The sequence below is a fragment of the Oryx dammah genome, unplaced genomic scaffold (assembly GCF_014754425.2).
Source record: "Oryx dammah isolate SB20612 unplaced genomic scaffold, SCBI_Odam_1.1 HiC_scaffold_17, whole genome shotgun sequence".
Classification (NCBI taxonomy): domain Eukaryota; kingdom Metazoa; phylum Chordata; class Mammalia; order Artiodactyla; family Bovidae; genus Oryx; species Oryx dammah.
The window spans coordinates 71561023-71587085 of record NW_024070201.1 but is presented as its reverse complement, the minus strand read 5'-3'; the positions used below and the strand labels follow the sequence as shown (position 1 = coordinate 71587085).

At 41.8% G+C, this 26063-nt stretch overlaps 1 protein-coding gene across 4 annotated transcripts in view; it reads right to left on the bottom strand.

The window, feature by feature from the left end:
- ALKBH3 (alkB homolog 3, alpha-ketoglutarate dependent dioxygenase) overlaps positions 1 to 26063 on the bottom strand; it is a 44172-nt gene that overhangs the window by 9360 nt on the left and 8749 nt on the right. For all 4 annotated transcript variants that reach the window (XM_040259042.1, XM_040259045.1, XM_040259044.1 and 1 more), the window contains 3 exons: positions 23088 to 23191; positions 21433 to 21521; positions 10909 to 11118 (listed from right to left, as the gene is read on the bottom strand). In XM_040259042.1, coding sequence (XP_040114976.1) covers positions 10909 to 11118; positions 21433 to 21521; positions 23088 to 23191 — 403 coding nt within the window. The remainder of the gene's footprint in view (positions 1 to 10908; positions 11119 to 21432; positions 21522 to 23087; positions 23192 to 26063) is intronic.

Here is a 26063-nt window from a genome sequence, read left to right as displayed (position 1 = left end):
TGCAAAATATGCTTCCAAATTAATGATCTTAGTCAACAGTGAAACATCTGGTTTTCCAAGTCATCTTTGATCTCCCGGATGAGCTACTTACCTAGGAATTCTTCCATCTTTTTATTAATAAGATGCTTATAATAACAAAACAAATGAGCAGAAAGGTCAAAACAAAGTAGAAGCCTGCTATCTGTTTCTCATTTCCAAAGCTCAGGAAGCACCTGGCATGCAGTAACTACTATTATTTTGTTCACTGAAAGGCTTCAAGGTTCCAGGAGCCCTTGAAGGCTGGAGAGGACTTAAGTTAATGAAAAGGTAGTGTGCATTTGTGCTAAGTTGGCTCAGTCATGTCCAGCTCTTTGCAACCCTATGGACTGGGGCCTGCCAGGTTCCTCTGTCCATGGAATTCTCCAGGCAAGAATACTGGGGTGGGTTGCTAGGCCCTCCTCCAGGGGATCTTCCTGACCCAGGGGTCGAACCTGTGTCTCTTACATTGGCAGGCGGGTTCTTTACCACTAGCGCCACCAGGAAGCCCAATGAGAAGGTGGCGAGCATGTCTAAGGAGCAAAGAGATAAGTCAGCAGTATGGTGCAATCACACAGGGACATCAAAGTAAGACATCAAAGTTGGTTGGGCATAGATTTGGTGAAGATTTGACAATCTGGCTGGGAGAGTTTACATTTTATACCCTGTGTTCCAGCAGGAGTGAGTAAAGACTTCTAAGTTGGAAAACAAACTGATGAAAGCAGTGAGCTCAGCCTTGGCTTTCTGCTCCTCTTCTCTATTCTTCTGCTCTGAATTGATAATGGGTGGTTCCACAGCTTTACATACTATCTAGATTATTAGTTTCAAGTCAGTTCAATAACTGATTGTCCATTCCATGTGGAGCAAGTGCCTTAACACAGGGCCTTAGCCACCTCACCTGTGTGATGGAGATGCCAGCAGCATGGACTTCATGATTCCTGGAGGCCGCATGGAAAGCACTGAGAACAGAGCCCGGCACAGACTCCGTACTATGCACCCGTACTATGCTATTTATCACTATCCCTTTACTGTCGTTACTGTTGTTAACCTGACAATTCCCAAATGACACCTCTAGCACAGGCCTATCATCTGAAGCCCTGACGCCATAGCCAATTTTGAAGTCTCAAGCATCTTGAACCTAGCATGTGGAAGAAGGATCTCTTGATTCCTCCACAATCCTCCCTAAACAAGAGCAAAATAAAATGCAAACCCCCTGCTCCTCCTCCACCTGAGTAAACAGCACCTCCATCTACCAACTGCTTGAGCCAGAAACCTGGTCCACCCTCAAAAATACACCTCAAATTCATCTACTGTGTTCCTCCTCACTGCCACCATTTGAGTGCAAATCAGCAGTCTCCCAGTAAAAACACTGGAACAACCTTTTAGTCTCCTTGCCTCTCCCTGAATTATTCTTCACACAGCAGCCATAGTGCTCTTTTTAAAATATAAACCAGAGCATGTCACAACCTCCTTTATTCCCATTGCTCTTGGAGTAAAATCTAAATTCAGAGCCCTAACTGCAAGCCGTAATTATGCCTCTCCACTGAATTGACTGTTCTCTAGCTCCAGTGACATCCAGGAGGGCAGGGCCCGTGTCTGCCACGTTTACTGCTATTTCCCCAGAGTTGAGCATCGTGCCCGACACATAGTGCGTGCTCAATTAATATTTGTGAGCAGGAGGAAAGAGAAGAAAGAACAAATAGAGAAAATAAGCTATTTCTGAAAATATCTGGCATCTGGTTATCAGATAGAACTGAGGGAGAAGAGATTAGAATTACAGATATCAGAGTGGAAAAAGGCATTTTAGTATTTTAGGCATGTGGTAAAGAAAGCCTGAAATGAAGCCACTATTAGAAGAATGAGTTTTTCAGACCTTTCAAGAAAGAATTAAGAAGATATGGAACTAAAACATTTGAAATGAAAGAATGTGGAAGAACTGAAAATAATTTATGATTAAACCTGACCAACAGAGTAGTGACATCATGAACATAATGGTACTTATGAGCAGGTAGAATTGTGGAGTTTTCTGAGAGAATAGCAGTAAGTCTACAATTTCAGGTTAGAAGTCACGTGCTGTTGTAAGTAGAAATGTCTCATGACAAAGTGATGATGACTAAGAAGAAAGCGATGACTAGACTGTGAGATAAAAGTCAAAGCCGTAATTGAGATTCACAAGTTGCTCCACCGAAGAAGAAATGGTTGAAGCCACAGCAACAAATGAAATCTGTTTACATATTCAATCAAAATACACACACACACACACACACACACACACACAGTGCTGAACGCTGGGGGTGTAGCGATAAAGGAGGCAGAGATGGGCCTTGCCCACATGGCGTTTCCAATCTGCTCCTGGTTCATAATTTCCCTAAAAGCCATGTAGACAAAGATGACAGAATCAAAGACAATTCTGAATATCCATATTTAAAGGGGTTGCATGTAAAGGGAAAAAAAACATCAAAGGAGGCAGAAACGTAACAGTGAGAAAAATGTGAGAATGGCTAAGATAATACAGCATTTCAGAAGCCAGTAGGAGCAAGAAAGGGCAGCTAACAGACGGCTGAGTTTCAGGGAGAGAGATGCTGGATGCTGGTGACCAACATTACAAGGAAGAAGACAATGACGACCGAGGAAAGGCCAGACTACTTGCTCTTCAGGACAATGGTATCACTGCACTAGCAGCATGGTGAGATGGAGCTAGAGAGCAGCTGTTCCAAAAGTAAGTTAAGCTGTAGGAAAGGGAACCTGCCGGTGCAGACAACTGATTCCAGAATCTGTGCTTCAAAAATCAAGAAAAAAACCAAGATGTTGGAGCATCTGCAGAATCAAGCAAAGGGTTTTCACAAGATGGTAACAGTCAGAATAGGAATTTCCCTTGCTCTCTGGTCCAAGAATCCATAGTAGAGCTGCTTGACAAGTATGGTTAAGGCTTTACCGCAGATTAAAATGATATTTGAAAACTAAATGCCAGCATGTGCTACAGCTGCTTAGACTGCTGGAGCACACCAAGTGTCCCTTCGCTGGCCCTGCTTCCTGAGTTAGGACTATGCCAAAATGTCTCCTCTCCTCTCTTTCAGTCATTTCTTTCCAGCTTGTGTTCCCAATCAAACTACGGTGTGGCCTTGCCCTTGAGAACCTGGCTGGCTTCTAGACAGCTTTATGGATCATCAAAGTTTGCAGCTATATTTGGACCATAAAGTTGTTTCTACAGTGCCAGTATAAGAACACAGCTGGACCTGTTGTTCATAGTGGTAATATATTTTTTAAATTTGACATAAACAAAACATATTAGTTATGGAAATTATGGAAACAAAATAAAGCTAGGAACCCACAAAGTCATCTCCACAGTTAGTCTGCTGACTCAAACCAAACACTTTCAGAGATGGCATCTTCAACATGATCTGAAAAACATTACTTTAAAAAAAGAAGCAGCTGGTTTTGAAATAAGATCTGATAAAGTAGGAAACTAGATGGGATAGCATAGACTTTTTTTTTTAGGCCTCGCCATGCAGCATGCAGGATCTTAGTTCCCTGACCAGGGATTGAACCTGTGCCCACGGCAGTGGGAACACAAGAGTCTTAACCACTGGACTACCAGGGAAATCCTTGGGAAAGCATAGATTAAAAGTGATTTGAGGTTATCTGTTCGAAACAGTTTTGAACTCACTTGCCACACACAAATATTTGGGCTTTTATCAAACTCTTTTCCTGATTTTTGACGTGGATTTGGCAGGTAAGGTCCTAGTGAGGTGAGTGAGAACACTACGCATGAGGGCCTGGCACCTGCAGCCAGCCAGCCCAGCCCAGGCACACCCAGTGATCCTAGAAGGCAAATGCAGTTTACACTGCAACACCTGCCACCAGTGTTTGTCGCTGATATAGTGTTGGGGGTAGGAGGGTTGAAATGTTACTGAATTAAGCAAAAACAAGGTTGGCTTTACCTTTACTGTTACAGTCACTCTAGCTATACTAAATGTGCATTTAAAGCCAGAAGATTTAACGTAATGAAGATGCTGTTCTTGGTGATATAATATTTCCAAGAAATGCAACTTAAAGGAACTGCTATTCTGAAAGCGCTTTTACTCAAGACTGCAGCACCAGAAATAAATGCTCTCCTTCCTCAAAGAGCGTACAGGACAAATTCCATGAAGCCTGACATCCAGCTGACCCCAGTCACCAGGAAAAGTGCAGGGTTCTCCAGTCATCCATTACATCAGAACACTTATTCCCAAACCATCCCGAGACGTAACCTGATTAAACACAATCCCACACAACCACCCCTGGCCCTGCCACTGTGTCTGCTGGAATTCTCATGTAAGGATGAGCAAACGCCCCCAGATCTTCAACCTCATGTGCTCTGAAGGTTCCCTCTACCTCCTTGTCCTAATCAAAACCTAGCTCTCTCCAGAAGACTCCAAATTCTCAGAAACTCTCTCTCCTGTGGAAAATGATCTTGTCTTTCACATCGTTAGAGTGAGGGGATACTCCTCATTAACACTTTCAGACCATTATTCCCAGCCATGTCTTAAAAATGCTTGCTCCTTTGAGCTCATGTCACTGAAGCTGTCCACCTCTCTCCTCTGCCTTGGTCCCAGGAGGTATAACAATCTCTTAATTGGTCTCCTGGCTCCCACTCTTGCTCTTGTTGAGTCTGAGCTCCACGCAATAGCAACTGACCTTGTAAAATTTCAATCAAATCGTGTCTCTCTTCCACCTAACACATTTCAGTGGCTTCCTGATGTACTTAAAACCCACTCCTTCCTAAGGATCCTGTCCTTGTGGGATCTGGCCCCACCTACCCCTTCCATCTCATCACCTGCTCCTCTCTGCACTTGCTCACTCTGCTCCTCTGTTGGGCCTCCTTCTCCTTCCTCAGACTCACTAAGCTCTTTTCTGCCTCAGCTAAGCAGTCATCCACCAGGAAAATGTGGCTTGTGAAAGAAAATTACCATAAGGCTCAGGAATAGTTTTCCAGAGCATGGCAAAGTGGAGGGGGGGAAAAAACTACCATTAAGGCAAGGTTTTAAAAAAAGTTTCCAAGCAGACCTCATATCTAGTCAGGACACACACAAATTTGACACAAATCACTTTGGAAAATGCTGTTCTCCCAAGATTAAAAGTGCTATCAGTGGCAATACAAAACCAGGAGGTTCTTTGCAAAAATTAGTTATTCACAGTGGCAGTTAGGACACGAATTCTAGCTTGAGACAGCCTCCAAAGAAGCAAATGACGATCCAAACTCCCCAAAGAGCTCGTCTGTAGAGAACTGAGGTCCTACCAGGACTACTTATCTTTATCCACTTACACGTGCACCAATTTATCTCCCCACTCACTCACTCACACTCTCCAAAACACTGCATGATCCTAAAGACAGGGGCTCAAAACCTCAATCACCATTCCTGATCCACATGCACTTGACCCTCCCCAAGTCTCCCCTGCACCCCCTCAATGAATGCCATTCACAGGGTGAGGCAACCCTGGAGGTTAGCCTCACTGTTGTTCATTTTCTTTTTCACTTTCCACATCTGAAAAGTCCCTGTAGCATCCACCACTTATAACAGCTTAAAAATTCCCTGATCACGGCAACAACTTTCGTAGTGCCTTTCATGGGAAAACTTTCCTATTACTCCCATAAAGTTGCTACCAATTATCGTCCCCATTTACAAAAATGGAATGAGTATAAATGAGGCAGATAAGTGCTTTTTACAGGCATCAGTAACAGAAACAGGAAACGAAACCTGATATTTTAAATTTCATTAGGGACTGTATTAAAAAGATGATGGTTATCAACAGTTCCTTTCGAGTAGTTCTTGTAATTTCTCAGAACAGATGCAGTAATCAGAAGATGGACTAAGAAGTATGGATGCCTGGAAGAGCAGCAATGGGTGTGGTGGCTGGGGCCGCAGCTTGGGGCCACCCCTGGAATGCCACACAGTCTAGTTTACCCGATTTTCAAATTTAGGCTAGTCAGCTTATATTATTTTGGATTCTAATATCCTCAATTCTTCTAGAGCCCTGGAAAAAATATTGATATTTATGATTTAAATGACCTTTTTATATCCCATTCTTCCCAGTAGTGTGTAAACAGGGAGGTACTAGGAACTCGAATGCACTGGTAACTCTCAACCTCTCCCATCACAAGTGGTTTTACAAACATCTCTTTTGGTATTATGAACAGAGTTCTCATTCTTCAGAAGGTGCTAGAGAAAGGAATGGTTGGAAAATTTCCCAACTTGCCTCAACTCAATCATCTTAAGGTAGATAGAAGCCCCTTACATTTTTAGGATTCAGCTGATAAAGGATAGTGCTTACACATGGGTAATTTTCTAGAAAACAAGGCTTTTGGCATCTAAATCTCCAGTGCATCACAAACTTCCTATTATCTAATACTCACCCCCCTCCCCAACTCAGCCATCATTGTTTCTATGGTAACCGACAGAGAAATAGCAGCCTGCCAAATGGCTTTTGTAGTTCCTTTTCCAGCCTGTTTTTCAGTATAGAATTAAAGCTATACTGGGAAAAGAAACAGACTAATCTTTGTAACAGGGACATGACATAGCCTGAAAAGTACAACTGGGTTTGGGACACAAACGTAGAAAAGCTTTAATGAGCCCACCTTGGGAGAATAAAAGAGCTTCTTGGTTTCTTAAAAAAAAATGTCTACAGAGGTATAGTTGGTAAGCTTTACTTTTGTCTTAAGATAGTATATTCTGATGTTTGCCCCGGAAGAGAGACACAATGCTGTTCACTCAGGTTTAACTGAATTAACAAAAGAAGGGATGGGTGAATGAAGGAAAGGCTACCATGTCTCCAAGTAGCTTATCATCATTAAAGGAAGTGGTAATCGACTATAAAATCAAAACAAACGAGCAGAAGTTGACAGACTTGGACAGGGAGATGAGGATCAAGGACTGGCATCTTGGAGGAGTGAGTGTTTAATCCTAAGGATGATGCATGTGCAAAGCCGCCTGAGCCAACTGCATGAATCAGAGGGACACTGATGCTGAGGGAAACAAAGATCTCCTTACCATCTCAGCACAGCGAGAAATTGTTAGGAATGCAATGTGTGGAACTGGGGCAGCTTTCAGAAGATCAGCAGCTACAGAGAACTACTTAAGGTGCCAGACTGCAAAACAAACAGCTGCTGCAGGGGTGGGGGAGTTGAATGTTAAAAAAAAAAAAAAAAAAAGGCTAATTCCCTTTGAAAGTGGCCCCGAACAGATGCTTTTCTGTCTCAAATCTGCATACTTGAATCAAATACAGGAAATCTCATGATTCCTCTATGTCAGCTTTAGATGAGAAACTTTGACTCAAGTCAAACAGGTATTAACTTCTTCTCCTCTGATAGGTTAAAACTAACTGGATTTTGAAAAAGATGCCCTCCCACGATCTCTAGCACACTCCAAATGTCTTGTTGACAGACATGAAAATTACAGTCTTTAGTGGCAGAGCGAGACAGGTTCCTAGGAGCTAAAGAAAGTCAGACTGCTACAATTCCACACAGAAGACTAACTTGAATTACACTTTTTATTTTATGCTTTTAGCTTGAGTTATATGAATCATGAGTCATGTTCTCAAAGCTACCACCATAGTTAAGGAAGAGAAGTAGACAGATCTGCAATAACCATTCTCCTTTCAATCCTTCAGAAAAGAAATCATTATTCTAAGATAAAGATGATGTGCCCTAAGATACATCCCCAAAGATGTCAACTCAGAGAAAGGCTTCTATAGTTCAAGTTTAGCGAGATTTGTGAAGCCCAAGATGTTTTAAATCTGTTAAAGAAACTTGAAGAAATTTTTCCAAAAGTTTAAACCTGGGTTTTGTTTATCCAAGAATGGAATTTATAGGTTCTTGGGGAGGGGGTGGGGGGGAGGAGGGGGGGAGGGGAAGTAGTTTTAAAACTGTATTTGCTAATGCATGATTATAATTTCAAATATATCAACCTTCAATTTCCCCATCTTAAACAAAAGTCAGAATTGAAGGAATATACAACTGCATCAAATTCAATCACAGTTAAGACTATGCCAGAAGCAAAAACTTATTAATCAGTCTCCTGACATACTAAGATCTCAGACAAATTTTCTTACCTATCAGATAGGTATTTTCATCAAATCAACTACTACAGTTATAGTGCAAATTCCCCTGCTATCGGCAGACAATTACAGGGACTTAACCACATTTTCAGTGTTTCATGGCCTGTGCTTTCACTCCTGTTCATCGAAATAGACTCTAAGAAGCCTTGAGAAGACAAAGTTTCAATAGGAAGTATGGTCAGTGTCCCTCTTAGAGATTTTGTTCCCAATGGTTGCCCTCAGACACAATGCTATGTGGCAGTTACATTTTCTATCCACCCATTAACCTATAACATAACTGAATTATATTTCCAAGAAATAATTCTTGATCACCATGAATATGTTCTCATATGAGAAAATGACCTTCAGCTGTCTAGAGGGGAAAAGGAATAGAGGTATTCTGGGCACCAGAACACTGTTAATGCTTCAGCTCAGTTCAGTTGCTCAGTCGTGTCTGACTCTTTGCAACCCTGTGGACTGCAGCACGCCAGGCTTCCCTGTCCATCACCAACTCCCGGAGGTTGCTCAAACTCATGTCCATTGAGTCAGTGATGCCATCCAACCATCTCATCCTCTGTCGTCCCCTTCTCTTCTGCCTTCAATCTTTCGCAGCATCAGGGTCTTTTCAAATGAGTCAGCTCTTCGAATCAGGTGGCCAAAGTATTGGAGTTTCAGCTTCAACATCAGTCCTTCCAATGACTAATGCTTAACAGTTGGAAATTACTTGTACAGTAAAACTAATTATCCTACAAAGCATGCTTCGGGAATTCTTAACCTTAAAATCTGGAAATAGGCCAAAAAATGTTTTTGAAAAAGGGTGATGGTGGTGGTGGTGAATGTTATGTGTAGAGAAAAACAGGAACTGAATACTTAAGTACCTGGCAACAAAGAAAGTCACTGCAAAGAAGCAGAGACTCGGCTTACACCAAAGATTATCCTGGATCCACCAGAGTTTGCTGTCCACTCAGAAAGCTGGAAGAATAACCCTGGAAGGGAGACAGAGCACTAACAGGGGCCAGATCATCAGCTCCAGGAGGGGAAGGATGACTTCATCTCACTTACTCATGGCTATAATCCCAGCTCCCAAAACCAGGCCTGGCAAAAAGGTGGTGTTCCATATGTCTGGATTGGGGGTCTGAACTTTAAAATAAGACACCTGGTGTTTCTCTGCCACTCACACAACAGAAGACTTACGAAGGGCAGGATGAACTCCTCACGGGTGACTGTAGGATTTAACCAAGTGGAAGCCTGCATATAAAAGCTAACTGTGCCTGAAAGGAGCATGGCAGAGGCTGGGGAGCCTGCTTCTGAGGCGGCTCTCCCTGGTACCCTGGGACAGTGAGGCTGGTCAGAGTGCCCAGGGAGCGAGTTTACTCAGGAAGTCACTGGCAACTGACAACTACCCCCGATCCCCACCAACACAGACCAAAGCTTCTGTGTAAACAGAAGCAAATACAACCCTGTCAATGGAAGATATGCCAAGGAAAGGTGCTTAATGGAGTAAGTGCAAAACAACACAATATGCTTCAAAATACCATGTTTGGAAACCCAAATACATGTCAGGAAAACAGCCCAAGAAGTATATCTGATGAAGAACAGACACAAGCACTGACTGCCTGATAATTATGTGGTCTGGATTAGGTCATACTCAAAACACAGCCCTGTAGGCCGTCCACACTGACTGTGTCTGGTTTAATGTTATAAGCTAAATGATTGGGAGCCTTGGTTTAAAAAAAACACCCACACGCAAATCCTGGAAATAAGATAATCTGGTAGAGCTTTGCTCTTTTCTTAGAGTTCCTACTATCTTTCTATCTGCTTCAGTCCTAAAGTTCTATACATCTTGATTTAAAAAAAAAAACAACACAAAGAGCCCTCATACCCCTCCAACGTATTAAAATATAGGCAAGAGCGGGGCTGGACAGCTCAAGTTTTTCTACAGTTTAGTCACTGCTTGTCTAGTCACCTGGCTGGAACTTCCTCTCTGAAAGAGGTACTGTTCATCTGGATTTTAGGAACCGGCTAAGAAGGAATGGGGATGCGTGTGGTTCAGTTCAGTTCAGTTCAGTCGCTCAGTCGTGTCCAGCTCTTTGCGACCCCATGAATTGCAGCACACCAGGCCTCCCTGTCCATCACCAACTCCCGGAGTCCACCCAAACCCACGTCCATTGAGTCGGTGATGCCATCCAATCATCTCATCCTCTGCTGTCCCCTTCTCCTCCTGCCCTCAATCTTTCCCAGCATCGGGGTCTTTTCCAATGAGTCAGCTCTTCGCATCAGATGGCCAAAGTATTGGAGTTTCAGCTTCAACATCAGTCCTTCCAATGAACACCCAGGACTGATCTCCTTTAGGATGGACTGCGGTACTTCTCTTCAAAGAGGACAGGCAACACTGCCATGAAGAACACTTACTTAAAATAAAGGCTCCTGAAGAAGGGCATCTTCCCTGAGCCTCCTTCCTTTCCCTTCTTGCCCCTATTCACTTGAGCTCTGCCATCCAGTTACTTGAGTAATGAATAATGTCTGTCTACCCCCATTTCCATGAGGATGGGGACCATGCCTGGCCTTTCTACCAATGGAAATAAGCCTCTGACACCTGGCACATGGTAGGCAATTTCTGTTGCAGAAATGAATGAATGGCTTCTTTGGAAGTCTAAAGTTATCCACAGGATATGAGCCATCAGTTGAAAACATTTCATCAACCAGACACATACTCCAATCCCCTAAATCTGAAAATAGGAGCCTTTTAGGAGCCCAGCTTTTTTTTCACCGATTATTAGATAGCGGGAGGAACATAAAATAAATAAAGGGACTACTCACTGGCGGGGGCTTCTTTCTCATCTCAAACATGCGTGTGGCACCAAAGCTGAGTGAAGCAATGATGGGGCACCTCCCCAGTGAAGGTTCGTCATCGCTGTGCCAGTCCACGCTGTCCTTCTCATTTCGGTAAAGATTGCAAAGCAAGGAGTTGAAGGTGTGGCCAGTGTTCTCTTCAATGTGGCTCTTCAGCGTGAGCAGCACAGGATGCCACTGCAATCAACAGGTCAAGAGAAGGGGCAGAGACAGTTCACATGAGATACACAGTGGCAGTCACAGGGAAAAACAGGAAGCGCAGAATCAGTCACACTATAAACAGGGGCTTGGGGTAAGCCAACCATCTGAAACATAATAAGCATCAGGCCAGAAGAGAAGTCGCATTCTCTCCCGTTATGTCTATTCTGAAGCAAGCTGACCTCTGCAATTTTATTAAGGTGCTAAATTTGGTGTAGCAATGTCATGAAGACCAGGCCTATCCTCCCATCTCATCCTTTCCATGTTAAATATATGACCCTCCAGAGAAGTAACTGTCGGTACACTCTGGGCCGTCGCCTCAGTAAGGCATGGAGGTGGCATGTGAAGCAGGAAGCCTGCTTTGTCACCACAGCTCATGGGCCATCAGGAGTTGGCAGATAAAGACTGAAGTCTGAGGGTGAAACAGCTCTCCTTCGGGGTGGCCCTCTGTTCCATTCCTGTGCTGTGCTTAGTCACTCAGTTGTGTCTGACTCTTTGTGACCCCATGGACTTTATCCCGCCAGGCTCCTCTGTCCATGGGGATTTCTCCAGGCAAGAATACTGGAGTGGGTTGCCATGCCCTCTTCCAGGGGATCTTCCTGACCCAGGGATCGAACCCAGGTCTCCCGCATTGCAGGCAGTTTCTTTACCATCTGAGCCACGAGGATTCCATTCCCATTTTATCACAAGCGGCAAAATTGCTCTTTGAAAAGGATATTTAGTATTTCTAGAGTGGCACACTTCCTAAGACCAGAACCCAGAGGGGAAAAACATTCTACAGAATGGAGTCATGAAATGGCTGTGAACTACAAAAGATTTAAACAGTCCACAGCCCTGCCTCCTGAGCACCGAGTTCACATCTGTAGTTTATATTCAGAACTCACCATCTCACCATACATGCTTTAGGAAACTATGACCCTTGACCTTAGGTTGTATTAGGGAGCTATAATCAATGTAGCTCTTATGGTTCTGGTTAGAACTCTGTATGTCTTGCCTTGCAAGAAACCTCAAGTGCTTTACAGAAGCTTCCTGTAGGACAGGGCTTCTCACACCACTACCAAAGATGACTGAGGAGGGAACTCCTTGGCAGTCCAGAGGTTAGGATTCAGCATGTTCACTACTGTGGGCCCGGGTTCAACCCTTGGTTGGGGAACTAAGATGCTGCAAGCTACACAGCACAGCCAAAAAAAATTACTGAGGACCCCAAAGAACTTCTATGTGTTTGAGTTATAGCTATGATAGCTACCATATTAAAAATTAAAACTAAAAATATTTTAACTTTTGGTTAATTCATTTAAAAAATAACAACCCCATTACATGCTAACCCAAGTAGTATTTTATGAAAATTAGCTTTTTTCCAATACAAAAAAATTAGTGAGAAGAGTAGCACTGTTTTGCAAATCTCTTCAATGTCTGATTTAACAGAAGAGAGTTGGTTCTAATATCTGCTTCTGCATTCAATCTGTTTAAATGCTTTTGTTGACACATACAAAGAAAACTGCCTTCACACAGACATGTAGTTTGAAAAAGGAAGAAAAAACCTTTTCAAATAACCGTAGATATTCTTTGCTATTAAACCAAAGCTCAACTGTACTGATTTCTTAAAGGTTAGAGGCAATGTGGAATCTGAAACTATATCAACACATTTTTTATATTATCACATCTAAATCTATTGGTCCAACTTGCACTTTGAATGGACCTTGTAATCTTGCATGATTCTGTAACATCGAGCCCTGGTCATTTGGAAAATACTGGCTCACTGAGTTATGTAGACCTTCTTACTACTGACATGTTTCATTATACACCATTAAAAAATCATCTCGATTAAGATTACCACTGATTTCTTCAGAAAAAGCTAAGTAATGGGAAGAGGTCAGGTTCAGGGTGAAGGATATGAGTTTTTCCAGAATTCCTAACATTTCCTTGAAACCTCAACTTTTATTAGTATCAAACTTTTACTAAATCCTGTCCATTGTTTTCCTAGAAGTGACACTTCATTCACTTATGAGAAAATGTCTGCTGAATACTCAAGTCTGAATAGTGTATGTGCCAGTTGCTCTTCCAAGTAAAATGGTCCAGGATAAAAGTAGCTAGTTCAGCTTCTACCTTAAGCAATCACACACAACCATCATAAATCATTTGTAGCAGAAATGCCTTATGCATACTTTCCATTTCATGAAACAATTTTAAAAGATCAAGATTTAATAAAATAATGCTTATCACTTCATCAAAGGACACCCTTGAATGAAACCATCTTTTTTTTTTTTTTAAACTGGAAGTGTACGTGGTAAAGAAAACAATGATTACTAGTACAGTTCAGTGGCAATGCCTTGATTCATACTAAAGCACCAGCGATTTTACTCACCATTGTTTTTGTATAGTGCAAACTCAACACAGTGAAAAATGTCGCCTAGTCTTAGTAATCTTATAAAAATAATTTTGACCCTGTGGATTCCCAAAAAGAATTTCGTGGACTCCCTCCAGGGACCCACAGATTCTACTTTAAGCACTGCCACTCTAGGGTTTCCCTGGAGGCTCAGCGGTAAAGAATCTGCCTGCCAATGTAGGGGACGTGGGTTCGACCCCTGGTCCGGGATGATCTCACAGGCTGCAGAACAACTAGGCCCATGTGCCACAAGCCACTGAGCCTATGCTCTAAAGCCCAGGAGCTGCAACTACTGAGCCCACCTCCACAACTACTGCAGCCCATGCACCCAAGAGCTGAGCTCTGCAACAAGAGATGCCGCCACGGTGAGAAGCCTGTGCATCGCAACTAGAGAGGCCCCCACTCTCTGCAACTAGAGGAGAGCCTGTGCAGCAACAAAGGCCCAGCACAACCAAAAATAAATAAATATTTAAAATTATTAAAAAAAAAAAAAAAAAGAACTGCCACTTCAGAGAGCCCTTTCAGAGTTCATGTTCTGTGTTTGGAAGTGAAGAAATGTATGTTCAGCAAAGGAAAGCATAATATCATTCTTAGGTACATACCATGACTATTATCAGGTAAAACTTCCAGGGAGCATATGTGAGAATCAGCTTTACTGTCTCAAGGAAGTCATGTTAAAAGCTGGCATTCCATGTTACGGACAGTGGCATTACACTCTTAGCAGAGGACTTTATTTATTTCACTGAAGTAACACTAGTTTATAACATAATATTTCTGCCATGCACATGCGTGCGTGCTCAGTTGCTCAGCAGTGTCTGACTCTTCGTGACCCTAAGGACTGTAGCCCACCAGGCCCCTCTGTCCATGGGATTCTCCAGGCGAGAACCCTGGAGTGGGTGGCCACGTCCTTCCCCAGCCATACAGCACGTTCACCTCCACCAAACATTCAGTTTCCACCCATCACCACACAGTTGACCTCCCTCCTCTGTTGTGCCCTCCATTCTGTCCCCTCCACTTTGGGAACCACGACTGTGCTCCTTGTACCTACATGTTTTGTTTGTTCATTTATATTATTGATTTTTTTATATTCCATACATTAATAAAATCATACAGAATCCGTCCCTCTCCACCTGACTTATTTAACACAATGTCCTCAAGGTTCGTCCATGGTCTCACAAAAGGTAGGATTTCATCTTTTTTTAAAATGGCTGAGTAGTAGTCCATTTATAAATATAAGACAGTTGGACCATGAAGAAGGTTGAGCACCAAAGAACTGATGCTTTCAAACTGTGGTGCTGGAGAAGACTCTGGAAAAGTCCCTTGGACTGCAAGGAGATCAAACCAGTCCATCCTAAAGGAAATCAGCCCTGAATATTCATTGAAAGGACTGATGCTAGAGCTGAAGCTCCAATATTTTGGCCACCTGATTCGAAGGGCCAACTCACTGGAAAAGATCCTGATGCTGGGAAAGAATGAAGGCAAAAGGAGAAGAGGATGGTAGGGGATGAGGTGGTTAGACAGCATCACCAACTCAATGGATATGAACTTGAGCAAACTCCGGGAGACAGTGGAGGATAGTGAAGCCTGGCGTGCTGCAGTCCATGGGATTGCATAGAGTTGGACACTATTTAGCGACTGAACAACAACATATATATAGACACACACCCCCGACATCTTCTTTATCCGTTCACCTGTTGATGGGCGCTTAGGTTGTTTCCATATCTTAGTTATTATAAATTATGCTGTGATGAACACAGGGGTGCACATATATTTTCAAATTAGTGTCTGCATATTCTTTGGATAAATAACCAGAAGTGGAATAGCTGGATCATACGGTATCTCTATTTTTAATTTTTTGAGAAATTTCCATAATGGCTGCACCAATTAAATTCCCATCAACAGGGTATGAGAGCTCTCTTTTCTCCATATCCTCACCAGCACTTGTTATTTCTTGCCTTTTTGATAATAGCCTTTCTAGCAGGAATGGGGTGATGATATCTTACTATGGTTTTGATTTGCATTTCCCTAATTAGTGATGCTGAGCATCTTATCGTGTGCCTATTGTCCATTTGTCCTGGAGAAGGAAATGGCAACCCACTCCAGTAGTCTTGCCTGGAGAATCCCATGGACAGAGAAGTCTGCAGGCTACAGTCTACGGGATCACAAAAGTCAGACACGACTTAGCAACTAAACCACCAACACCACCACCATTATCCATTTGTATGTCTTCTTTGGAAAAATATCTATTCAGCTCCTCTAAGGCAGAGGATTTAAACAAATAAACTGCAATAACAACAAACAAAACTTAGATCATTAAATAAATGTTATTAAACTAACCTACGTTCAAGAGCGAAATTCCAAAATAATGTTATCAAGCTGTATTTCCTATTTATTTTATGGCTTTAAGCTATCTTTAAACTGTATGTGAGTCAAGGAGTAACACTTAGAACCTTTCATGGAACAATTGACTGGTTTGAAATTGGGAAAGGAGTACGACAAGGCTGTATATTGTCACTGTTTATTTAACTTACATGCAGAGTACATTATGTGAAATGCCAGGCTGGATGAAGCTCAAGCTGGAATCAAGATTGCTGGGAGAAATATCAACAACCCCAGATATGTAGAAGATAACTCTCTAATGGCAGAAAATGAAGAGGAACTAAAGAGCCTCTTGATGAAAGCGAAAGAAGAGAGTGAAAAAGCTGGCTTGAAACTCAACATTCAGAAAACTAAGATCATGGCAGCTGGTCCCATCACTTCATGGCAAATAGAAGAAAAAAAAGTGGAAGCAGTGACAGATTTTCTCTTCTTGGACGCCAAAATCACTAGATGGTAACTGCAGCCATGAAATTAGAAGACACTTGCTTCTTGGAAGGAAGGCTATGACAAATCTAGACAGCATATCAACTTTGCTCACAAAGGTCTGTATATTTAAAGCTATGGTTTCCCCAGTAGTCATATATGGATGTGAAAGCTGGACCATAAGGAAGGCTGAATGCAGAAGACTGATGCTTTCAAATTGTGGTGCTGGAGAAGACTCTTGAGAGTCCCTTGGACTGCAAGGAGATAAAACCAGTCAATCCTAAGGGAAATCAAACCTGAATACTCACTGGAAGGACGAATGCTGAAGCAGAAGCTACAATACTTTGGCCACCTGATGTGAACAGCTGACTCATTGGAAAAGACCCTGATGTGGGGAAAGTCATTAGTAGTCATTAAACATAGTCATTCCAGGATGTCTCGCTCTAGGTGAGGGATCATACCATTGTGATTATCTTGGTCATGAAGATCTTTTTTTGTACAGTTCTTATTAATATCTTCTGCTTCTGTTAGGCCCATACCATTTTTGTCCTTGATCGAGCCCATCTTTGCATGAAATGTTCCCTTGGTATGTCTAATTTTCTTGAAGAGATCGCTGTCTCCCATTCTGTTGTTTTCCTCTATTTCTTTGCACTGATCGCTGAAGAAGGCTTTCTTATCCCTTCTTGCTATTCTTTGGAACTCTGCATTCAGATGCTTATATCTTTCCTTTTCTTCTTTGCTTTTCGCTTCTCTTCTTTTCACAGCTACTTGTAAGGCCTCCCCAGACAGCCATTTTGCTTTTTTGCATTTCTTTTCCATGGAGATGGTCTTGATCCCTGTCTCCTATACAATGTCACGAACCTCAGTCCATAGTTCATCAGGCACTCTATCTATCAGATCTAGTCCCTTAAATCTATTTCTCACTTCCACTGTATAATCATAAGAGATTTGATTTAGGTCATACCTGAATGGTCTAGTGGTTTTCCCTACTTTCTTCAATTTAAGTCTGAATTTGGTAATAAGGAGTTCATGATCTGAGCCACAGTCAGCTCTCGGTCTTGTTTTTGCTGACAGTATAGAGCTTCTCCATCTTTGGCTACAAAGAATATAATCAGTCTGATTTTGGTGTTGACTATCTGGTGATGTCCATGTGTAGAGTCTTCTCTTGTGTTGTTGGAAGAGGAACTAAAAAGCCTCTTGATGAAAGTGAAAGAGGAGAGCGAAAAAGTTGGCTTAAAGCTCAACATTCAGAAAACTAAAATCATGGCATCTGGTCCCATCACTTCACGGCAAACAGATGGGAAAACAGTGGAAACAGTGTCAGACTTTATTTTTTTGGGCTCCAAAATCACTGCAGATGGTGACTGCAGCCATGAAATTAAAAGACACTTACTCCTTGGAAGAAAAGTTATGACCAACCTAAATAGCATAGCATACTCAAAAGCAGAGACATTACTTTGGCAAAAGGTCCATCTAGTCAAGGTTTTTCCAGTGGTCATGTATGAGAGTTGGACTGTGAAGAAAGCTAAGTGCCAAAGAATTGATGCTTTTGAACTGTGGTGTTGGAGAAGACTCTTGAGAGTCCCTTGGACTGCAAGGAGATCCAACCAATCCATTCTAGAGGAGATCAGCCCTTCTTTGGAAGGAATGATGCTGAAGCTGAAACTCCAGTACTTTGGCCACCTCATGCGAAGAGTTGACTCATTGGAAAAGACTCTGATGCTGGGAGGGATTGGAGGCAGGAGGAGAAGGGGACGACAGAAGATGAGATGGCTGGATGGCATCACTGACTCCCTGGGTGTGAGTTTGAGTGAACTCCCGGAGTTGGTGATGGACAGGGAGTCCTGGCGTGCTGCGATTCATGGGGTCGCAGAGTCGGACATGACTGAGCGACTGAACTGAACTGAAGCATAGTCAAGGATATTTAGTTCTTTCTCAAGGGCTATCGATAACCGTTTAGTCCCTAAGTCGTATCTGACTCTTTTTGCGACCCCATGAACAGTAGCACACCAAGCTCCTCTGCCCATGGGATTCTCCAGGCAAGACTACTACAGTGGGTTCCAATTTCCTTCTCTAGGGGATCTTCCCAACCCAGGGACTGAACCTGTGTATCTTAAGTCTCCTGTATTGGCAGGCCATTCTTTACCACTAGGGCCATCTGGGAAGCTCGATACTGGGAAAGACTGAAGGCAAGAGGAGAAGAGGGCAGCAGATGAGATGGTTGGAAAGAATCACTGATTCAACGACATGAACTTGGGTGAACTCTGGGAGGTGGTGAGGGACAGGGAGGCCTAGCATGCTGCAGTCCATGTGGTCGCAAAGAATCGGCCATGACTGAATGACAACAAGAAGCAGCTTATCTTCGTGGGGATAAAGATCAGATGCTAGAATCATACACTTGACAAGAAACACAAGAACGTAGAGGAGGAGGATAGCTTTTTGGCAATGTAACTGAGAAGCTAATTAGCACTTCCTTGACTTGCTCAGGGACTGAGCTAACACCAAGTCTGCATTATGTTTCTAAGTGAATATATTTTTTTTTCTTGGTTATTTTTGGTGGTGAAGTAAGTAGAAAAGGAGAAAACAAGGAATAATGAACTAGGGGATTAATTTAGACTCTCCAACCAATACTCTATATACAGATCCTGCAGAACTGAAAGTCTAAATTAAAATCCAGCGTCATCTCACTGTTCAGTGAAGACATTCTATCCTTAAAAGACATTTGTGGAAAAGAGTATGAGAAAATACAAGGACCTATTTGGTGGACTTCAAACAGTGTTTTGCAGAGACCCAGGTACCACAGAGATGCCTCTGGGACCACAGGAGGAGAAAGGAGAAGAGGTCAAGCTGGTGAGACTACCAGTCAATGAGGGTACTCTTTTATTTCCACACAGTGGATTCATATAAGATTTAGCTTGGAAAAAAGACTAAAAGGGACTTACTTCCCTGGTGGTCCACTGGTTAAGAATCCACCTTCCAGTGTAGGGAACACGGGTTTGATCCCTGGTTAGGGAATAAGATCCCACATGCCGCAGGGCAACTAGCAAGCCCGCAAGCAGCAACTACTGATCCCATGTGCTCTAGAAGCCACCCGCCCATGCTCCACAATGACGGAAGCCTGCAAGTTGCAACTAGAGAAGTCCCTACGTGCTGCAACTAGAGAAAGCCTGCATGCCGCAATGAAAACCCAGTGCAGCCAAAAAAAAAACTAAAAGACTAAAAGATGTTTAAGTACCTATGATTGAACCTCCTCCTGTGCTATGGAATACTAAGCTTGAGGTAAAAACAACTTTAAAATTAAACTAATATCCCCAACACATATATACACATTAGGGAATCTTCCCTTAAAAAAAAAAGAGAAAGGGACATCTGTTTTGATTTTGTTCCAGATGGTATACAAACTGAATCTATTAACAATAAATACAAAGTTATGAGCCAGTCAAATTCAAGTTAAAGAATTCTAATATGACAACCTTATGACACTACAATGTTAATAATACAGCAAAATTAAATGTAGTATATGAATAACTGATTTTATTTTTATAGAGAAATTCTCTACATATATTTGCTTAAAAAGAAAAAAAAGACTGGAACCAAATCATCAGATGGAAGCACTATCCAAAATTTTAATATTCTTCATATTTACCTCCAGTTTCTAAATTTTCAGTAATAAACACATATTACTTACAATATAAGAAAAGGGTTGTCATTTAAACAATTCTTTTGAAGAGTTGTCAAAATGTCCCCAAGCCTAAGTGGTCACTCTATCTCAGAAGACCTTACATGTCTTACGTTTAATCTAAAGCAGTGGTTCTCAAGCAAGGTCAATTTGGAACCCCAACAGGTGTTTAGCAACGTCCAGAGTCATTTTTGGCTGCCTTGACTGGGTAAGGGATGCCTCTGGCATCTAGGGGGCAGAAGTCACAGATACTGCTAACCATCCTACAATACGCAGGACAACCTAACAACAAAGAGTTATTGTGTTTGCAATGTCAGTGATACCAAGGTTGAGAAATCCTGTTCTGAAAGATTAGCTAGAATGAAAGAACTTCTTTCCCACAGGCTATTTAATCCTCAACTTCTCTGTTATAACTGTTGATAAGAAGATACACTAATTCTGACAGAAACATATCCAGCAGTTTATGCTGGACTGGCTTAGTTCAATTCTCTTCATGTTTCCAAGTCAATTTCAGGTATAAAGGGTCTCCTCAGTACTTCCCTGGGTTACATTCTAAATGTAGCCTTAGAAACCAGAGCACCCATCTATCTGTTCATGTGAAAAAGCCATGTTCCCTTCAGTCAATATTTAATCCCTGAGCATTTTAGTAAAATGCTAGTTTATGATAAGAAATTACTAGGAGTTCTAAATGTGTCACATTTCTCTTTATTCCAATGCCATACGCAAAAACTCCATTTTCTTCAAAGTCTCCTTCAAAAAAAAAAAAAAAAACAACACAAAACCATATTATTATTTGCCAAAGGCAAGATTCCAAGGACTAAACAGAGAGCTATTTCTTGGATCTTAATTCCATCATCTGGATAAGCTTAATTTATACATTAGAATCTCTTCGTCTTTCATGGACATTTTTTAAAAACACAAGAAGCAGTAGAGACAAGCCAAAGCAATGATAAGTATGAGAACTGCAGCCACAAAATGAATACAAAGTCAACAAAAAAAGCAACAGATTTTTCTCACAAATGGGAAAAGAGCCTGAGACATGGAAAGAAACATTCTGCCCTCACTGGTCAGTCATAAGGATTTGGAACCACAGCAAATATATACCAGGAGATACACAAAGGGCTATGGAGAAAAGCTTGGGGAAGGAGGAGATTAGGAAAAGAAATGATTCATTTCTCTGAAATCCCTGCGTCTGGTTCTAGTTTACTCTAGTTCCAGTTTTTTTTTCCTTATCCTCTGACTTCATCTGTGGATCAAAAGCACATCAATGGTGATAAGCACAAAGACTCAGTGTTTGAACTCGGAGGATTTTTTGAACTAGGAACCACCGTGCAGCTCCGCAAGGTCATTTATTGTTATTTCACAGTACTCTACAGGCACAGTAAATCGTCTATAAAACCATATCAATAACAACATTCCAACGTACGTGAGGATTTGGTTCCATAGTGATTCTTGAATAAGTGTAAGGAAGTTCTCCATACCATGCTGTAAGTCTTGGTTGCTGGTAAGTTACATCTAAGAAAGAAAATACAGGGCCTTTGAAAGGGTTCCATGCTATTTTACGTGTACCTACCGAGTGCCAACACCCTGCCTAGTAACGTATAGGGAGCTATGAGAAATACAAAGGAAGAGGCAGGATGGGCTCTGACCCAAGGTTCCACCTTCATAAAGGGCACGGGACCTCAGGAGTGGCATGGCGACAGCTAAAAGGATGGCAAGAGAGGGTATACTGGCAGAACCAGTACGAGTGAAGCTCTGGGGTAAGAATGCGTGTGACCCATTTGTGTCAGTGGTGACACAAACCAGAGGGAAGGAGTCACACCGCAGGACAGAGGATTCACATTAGGGAGGGTCTAAGATGCAGGACATGGAGTTTGAACCCTTGTAGGTAGGAAATTGTGGCATGAACGTCCATACAGGAAACAAAACCAACTGTTCACCCATGTGCCACCACTATCTAAGCCCTTTTAATTCCCAATAAAGAAAAAGGTGCTCTGACCCACCACAGCACATAGTTAATTTTAATCAGAAGTTTTTGATGTCCACTTTATAGTTAGAGAAGGAGCTACCCACAGATCTGCTATTTTTCCCTACAACTGACTTCAACCACTACAACAATAACAATAATAATAAAAGCAGTTAACATTCACTGAAGGCTTACTATGTGCCAAGTATTCTGTTAAATACGTTATCAGGCACTGTCGCATTTAATTATCACAACCACCTTGCAAGATAGGTATTATTACTAGCTCTATTTTCTTGATCAGAAAAATTAAGAATCAGAAAATTACTTAACTATCATTTGTCTAAAATAAACAATCATTTTGAAAGAGCCAGCAATTGAAGCCAAGTCTGTCACTGAAAACCCTGCTGTAGAAACTGCTGGGAATTAGAAGGCTACCCTGAAAGAGCCAACTCTCCTTCTGATGCCTGTTACAAAAGTGATGCCAGTATACTTTGCCTCTTTCTCCACAGAAAATTTAAAATCACTCAATGTGCCAGGAAAAAAAAAAAAAAGATTCTAAGCTAGAGCACCAACGCCCCCCAGTGACCACCTTTGGTATAGCAGGTACTGCTGCTTGTGTAGTACCCACTCCAAGTCAGGCAATCTTGACAAGCTCAGGAGAATGCTACAAATGCTGAAGCTAAAGGAGACTTCTGGTGAGACTAGAGTGACAATAAAAAGATGATGGAAAGAATAGATGCCAAACAGAATCAGAAAAAAAAACAAGTTCTGGAAGCTTCTATGAAGAAAGAGGGAAGTTGGCACTGTCTGAAGTAATGAACAGTGATCAAACACTAAGGGAGATAAGCACGTCAACCACAGCTCAGCCAAACCAAACTTCCTTCCTTTCCTTGAAAGCCCACCTCTGCCACACACTGAGAACCATGAGCTGTGTCTTCTGCGAGGAACACTCTGCCCTGTCCCCTTAGGCGAATTCTTGCCTCTGCTTAGGGTTCCAGTTAGGCTTTGAACATCTGTGCAAGTCTGACTGCGATGCCAAGAAGCAAGGGTACTGGAAAACAACCTGGAAAGGAGGGCCAAACATCAACAACTGTGATCCCAAGATATCCACTTACCATCTCTGATGCCGGTCCTCTGCTTCCAGGGAACATCCCGACAAAGCTGTTCAAACACTGAGTCGGCCTCTTTCAAGTCAACAAAGCCAGGACACAAACACACCCTGGAGGCAGAAAGAACAGGTACTAACCAAAGAACACAGAAGATGGGTGGACACCAACCATCAGCGGAGTAAATGAATCTGGACGATGATTCCTTTCGTGGGTAGATGAAATCATCTTGCCACACCCCCAGAGGGTAGTATCATCCAGATCATGATGCTCCAGATGAAAAACCAATCTCTGCCAAGTAAAGACAGGCAATAAAACAGGCAATGAAGGATAAGGACGTACATGACAGCTTTCAGAGACATGGTTCAAATACTACCCCAGCACTGCTGGGCTGTGAAACCTTGGACAAGTTACTTAACCTCTCGGAACCTTGGCTTTTCTCCTCTGTAACACAAAGATGATCTCCGCCTGATAGCATCATTGTGAAAAGCAGAATAATAAAATGCTTGGCCCTGTGTTACTTTAACAATAGAGAGTCTTCCGAGACTCTGCCAATCGTAGGGAAAGCAATCATTTATAACTGTAACTAAAGATATCCAAATGAGGATTTTTTATCCCACTGAATAGACACTTATTTCAACAATGCCAAGTCAGCTCAGAATTGTTTTGGATATCTTTTTTTTTCTCTCCTTTACTGAGGTATAGTATAATATACCGTAAAATTCAACTTGGTGTAATGTCTTCAAGGTTTATCCATGTTGTAGCACATTATCAAACAACATTTCTTTTTATGGTGGAATAAAATATTCCATTATATAGATATAACACCTTTTGTTTGTCCATTCACCAATTGATGGAGATTTGAGTTGTTTCTACTTTTTTCTATTTTGAAGGCTGCTATGAACCTTCATACACAAGTCTTTGTATGGATGTATGTTTTCATTTCTCTTGAAATCAGATATCTAAGTGTGAAACTGCTGTGTCATATGATAAAGGTATGCTTAACTTTTTAAGAAACCACCAAACTTTTTTCTAAGTGGACTGTACTATTTTACATTCCACCAGGAATAGAGGAAGGCTCTAGTTTTTCCACATTCTCTCTTATAATAACACTTATTGCTGTCTTTTTGACTGTGGAAATTCTAGTGAATATAAAGTGGTATATCACTGTAGTTTTGATTTCAATGTCCCTAATATAAGATTTCATTTTAACAATGCATTTGAATTTCTGGATAACTTTCTTAAGAAATGTTCTGAAAGACAGGAACATGCTCTTCAACAGCCTTGCTGGTAGTAAATTTTCACTCTCGGAAGGTACGTTTGATTTTTTTTTTAACAGTTTAACAAGGAATTTTTTAATTTTAACCAGCTGTACAACTTACAATGTTTGATCTGAATTATTATTTTGTTTCCAGTTTTACTGAGATATAATGGACATACAGCACTGTATAAGGTTCCAGTGTAAAGCATAATAATTCGGCTTACACATATTGTGAGTTGATATTTTAAAGAGCTCACCTGAAGCCATACCAGGTTAACAATGACATGTAACAAAAAGAATGCAACTGGTTTTCTTGTGTGACTATTAAACTTGCTCTAAAAGGGAAGTTCTGAAAAGGGTTTTAACAATGGCAGTGCCACTGGACTAACTATAGAGACTTCCAAATTCAAAAGCAACTCTTTCTAAGCAATTCACTTAGATACATAAATTCTGATTTATTTAAACATCTCCTTAATTTACAGTAACATGCACTAAGGTGATGCTTTCAAAATGAAATAATGACTACAGCCTAACATACCCTAAATCGCATATGCTTTAATATTATTGAAATCTACCTTTGTATAGCAACACAATATAACTTTACATATACTATATATAATAATGCATGATTAACATAATAATCCATGCAATAATAAGCAATCCCCTTCGTGGATCACAGTCTTGTCATGGTGAAGGGGTCTATGTAACTCAATGAAGCTATAAGCCATGCTGTGCAGGGCCACCCAAGACAGATGGGGCACAGTGCAGAGCTGTGACAGAACCCAGCACACTGGAGGAGGAAGCGGCACCCACCCTAGGATTCTTGCCCAGTGAGCAGCGTGAAAAGACAAAAAGATACGACACCAGAAGATGAGCCCCCTTCCCCTACCCAGGTCTGAAGGTATCCAACATGCTATTGGAGAAGACCACAGGGCAATTACTAATAGCTCCAGAAAGAATGAAGTGGTTGGGTAAAAGCAGAAATGTCGCTCAGCTGTGGATGTGTCTGGTGGGGAAAGTAAAGTCCAATGCTGTAAAGAACGGTATTTCATAGGAACCTGGAATGTTAGATCCATGAATCAAGGTAAACTGGACATGGTCAAGCTGGAGATAGTAAGGCTGAACACTGACATCTTATGGATCAGTGAACCAAAATGGATCAGTGAACTAAAATGAATTAAATTCACAAACAGGTGAATTTAGTTCAGATGCTCATTATATCTACTACTGTGGACAAGAATCCTTTAGAAGAAATGGAGTAGCCCTCACAGTCAACAGAAGGGTCCCAAATGCAGTACTTGAGTCCAACCTCAAAAATGACAGAATGATCTTGGTTCATTTCCAAGGCAAACCATTCAACAATACAGTCATCCAAGTCTATGCCCCAACAACTGATGCTGAAGAAGCTGAAGTTGACTGGTTCTATGAAGATCTACAACACCTTCTAGAACTAAAACACAAAAAAGATGTTCTTTTCATCATAGGGGATTGAAATGCAAATGTAGGAAGTCAAGAAATACCCAAAAGTGAAAGTGAAAGTCAGTCAGTCGGGTCCGACTTTTTGTGACCCTATGGACTATACAGTCCATGGAATCCTCCAGGCCAGAATACTGAAGTGGGTAGCCTTTCCCTTCTCCAGGGGCTCTTCCCAAACCAGGGATCAAACCTAGGTTCCCCGCATTGCAGGCAGATGCTTTATCAGCTGAGCCACCAGGGAAGCCCAA